This window comes from Gracilinanus agilis, chromosome 2 (genome assembly GCF_016433145.1).
Source record: "Gracilinanus agilis isolate LMUSP501 chromosome 2, AgileGrace, whole genome shotgun sequence".
NCBI lineage: Eukaryota > Metazoa > Chordata > Mammalia > Didelphimorphia > Didelphidae > Gracilinanus > Gracilinanus agilis.
Window position 1 is genome coordinate 572,547,596 of NC_058131.1, and position 3,314 is coordinate 572,550,909.

Sequence of the window (3,314 nt, forward strand, 5' to 3'; positions counted from 1 at the left end):
GGGGCGGTGAGGTCGCGGTCTCACCTTTAAAGAGATAGTCGTACTCGTCGTCTCGGGTGCCCATGGCGCGTCACTGGGGGCTGAGGGGCCGGAGCGGCAGTCGGGCGGGGAAGGGGGGGGCGTCACTTCAGGGGGAGCCGGAGCCGGAGCCGCCGCAGAGCCTAAGGAGCCGGACGAGGGTAACGCGCCCCTCCCTGACGCTGCGCCACTTCCGCCGGCCCGGTCCGCCCTCTCTCCCTCTTGGAAAGTGCTTCCGGGGGGCCGGGCTCCACCCTCCACTGGCTGGGGTTCCAACTCGTTCCCCCGCCCCTACCCCAGCCGGCCTGGACCCGCTCGCACGCGCGTTCGCCCGTTCCATTCTTGGTCTAGCCCGGGCGGGCGCGAGCTTGAGTGCCAGCATGCCAGGTCGGAAGGAGGAATGTTTCCCTTACCCACCATCCCGAAAGAGCTGAAGTGAAATTGAGGCTGGTTACTCCTGCAAGCACACGTGCCCGCCCCATTTGCCCCTCTGACAGTCCGGCCCTCTAGGGTTCCGGGAGACCTAGCAGTGGAAGGGTGGGAAGGGGGTGGGTCCCTTAGTAGGGGCGGGGCTAGCTAAAGATAAGAGAGCTTTGGGCGGCAGCCGAGGTATGGCGGTTCCATGGTGTAATGGTTAGCACTCTGGACTCTGAATCCAGCGATCCGAGTTCAAATCTCGGTGGAACCTGTAGTACAACATTTTTTTCCAAGGCACCTTTCATAGGATCAGCTTTCTCCTATTATAACCTTACTTCGTCGTAGACATCAATTCATTCATTCATTCACGGAAAATTGAGTAAGTTCCCCATCCTAGCACTTAGTAGGTCTTGTGCTAGGTGCATATTTGTCCCCTACCTAAGGTCATCTCAAGGGCTTAATTTTTTTTAATATTATTTTTTAAATGTGTTGTAATTTGAAACCTGATAAACATCAATATGAGCGGTTCAGTACACAAAGAAAAGCAGAAAAAGTGAATTGTATAGAGACAGGAGGTCCTAGGTTCAAACCCGGCCTCAGTCACTTCCCAGCTGTGTGACCCTGGGCAAGTCACTTGACCCCCATTGCCCACCCTTACCACTCTTCCACCTATGAGACAATACACCGAAGTACAAGGGTTAAAAAAAAAACAAACAAACAAACAAACAACAAAAAAAAAAAAGTGAATTGTACATGAAACCAGAACTTAAGTTAAGCATGATAATTACAAAGCTGTCCTGACTATATTTCCCTCTGAATCGCCTTTTGTTCTCTTCTTTGAATTTTTAATGCTTTATTAACCCTTATCATTCTTTTCTCCTTTTTGGTATCATCATCATCACTTCCCCACCCTCACTTTTGCTAATAACGCTCCTCCTCCTTCCCCCCCTCCTCCCCATTGCCAAAAATAAAAACAAAACTTCCCTTGGACAAATCAGCACAAATAACAATTCACACATTGGCAGCACTGCAAAATGTATTGTCTTCTTGCGCCTCTAGCCCATGAGGAGATGGGAGACATTTCATCGTGGTCTTCTTGGTTAGTCATGCCATTAAAAGCAATTCTCAAGTATTTCAAAAAAGCTGTCTCTCTTTACAATGTTTAAGTCATTACACAAATTGTTCTGGTTCTTAAAGAGTTTACATTCTCCTAGAGGGAAACAACCTGAACACAGAAAAATACAAAATATACTATAGAAAAAGACAGAAAAATATATACAAAATAAATTCAAAATTTCTCCATAGGCTTGAGCAACTCCTAAGAATCTCTGAATTTATCCAATAGGCTAAGAGGGAATACTGAAGCTTCTGGTGGCAAGTGACACTGCCGGTCCTGTGCTTGAGAAATATTCATTTGGACCGTGTCAGAAATGTGAAATGGAAAGAAAGGTTGGATGGAGGCCAGGGGACCAATTCAGAAACTCATTCACTAATTAATTCAGGGAAGAGGTGGTGATGACCTGAACTAAGGTGCTGGTTCTATGAGTACAAAAGGGGAGAGACACAAGATATATGAAGTGATACAAAAGATAAAAAGTAGAAAATCAAATGTCATGAGTGAGAGTTAAGAGTGGAAGATAACTCTCAGTTCCATCTCTTTGTACTGGGTGCCCCTCAACTCAGCCTTTGATTTCTTTTAAGACCCAGCTCAAATCCTAACTTCTATAGGAGGATTCTCCCAGTCACCTTTCCATTTGACCTTATATCTACTACTTTCATCTATCTTCCCATCTGTTCTGTATGTGGTAGGTATATGTATATCGAGATAGATGGATACACATGTATGTGTGTATAATACTATATATGTATATATAGTGTTATATATGTTATATGTGTTGCATTTGTGTATATACACACATATAACTGGTCATAGCTATTTACCGGTTGACTTCTCCTTTAGGATATGAGTTCCTGGAAGGTAAGTACAGTATTTTGTCCTTTCTTTGAACCTCCCACATTTAGCACAGTATCTGGCACATAGGAAGTGGGCAGTTAATAAATGTTTATTGACTGACTAGCTTTTAAATTTCAAATCTGTATGACTGGAAAGATGGTAGTTCTATCTTAATTCTATAGAATTAAGGAGTTTAGAAGAGAAAACAGTGTGAGAGGAAAGATAAGGCATTCTGGTGTTCATTTGGTTTTTTTTTTAACCCTTACCTTCTATCTTAGAATCTCTTGGTTCATTGAGGTTAAGTGACTTGCCCAAGGTCACACAGCGAAGAAGTGTCTGAGGCTATATTGGAACTCAGGACCCATATCTGGGGCTGGCTCTCTATCCACTTAGCCACCTAGCTGCCCCATCATTCTGTTTTAATAATAAAAGCTAGCATTTATGTATCACATTAAGGTTTGCAAAGCACTTTCTATTTGTTATTTCATTTGATCCTCACCATAATCCTAGGAAGTGTCATCCTTTTCTACATTTTACAGATGCAGAAATTAAGGCTAATGGAGGTTAAGTGATTTACACAGTCGCAGCTAGCAAGTTTCTGAAGAAGAATTCAAACTCAGATCTTCCTGACATCAAGCAGAGTAGTACTATAGGCACTGTACCAGCTAGTTGCCTTATGTCTTGGCCATGTTAACTTGGAGATCCCTATAGGATATCTAATTGGAAATGAACAATAGGTAGGTGGATGTATAGACCTGAGAATCATAGACATAGAGATGGTAGATGAACCCACAGGAGTAAGCAAGATCTTTAAGAGAATGTATCAAGAAGAGATCCCAAAGCAGCACCATTGGATATATTTGAACATAAGTACAGCATGGATGATGAGCAAGCAAAGGAGACAAACAACTTTCACTCAGTGATC

At 43.7% G+C, this 3,314-nt stretch overlaps 1 protein-coding gene and 1 non-coding gene across 2 annotated transcripts in view; one reads left to right on the forward strand and one right to left on the reverse strand.

Annotated features, from left to right (window-relative positions):
* Positions 1–198, reverse strand: part of RAB11A (RAB11A, member RAS oncogene family) — a 23,043-nt gene extending 22,845 nt beyond the window's left edge. Inside the window, exon 1 of the mRNA XM_044662413.1 lies at positions 25–198. Coding sequence (XP_044518348.1) covers positions 25–64 — 40 coding nt within the window. The 5' untranslated portion in view covers positions 65–198. The remainder of the gene's footprint in view (positions 1–24) is intronic.
* A 436-nt stretch (positions 199–634) lies between these two features.
* Positions 635–706, forward strand: TRNAQ-CUG. The gene has a single exon. It is a non-coding gene; the product is annotated as a tRNA-Gln (tRNA).
* The last annotated feature ends 2,608 nt before the right edge of the window (positions 707–3,314 follow it).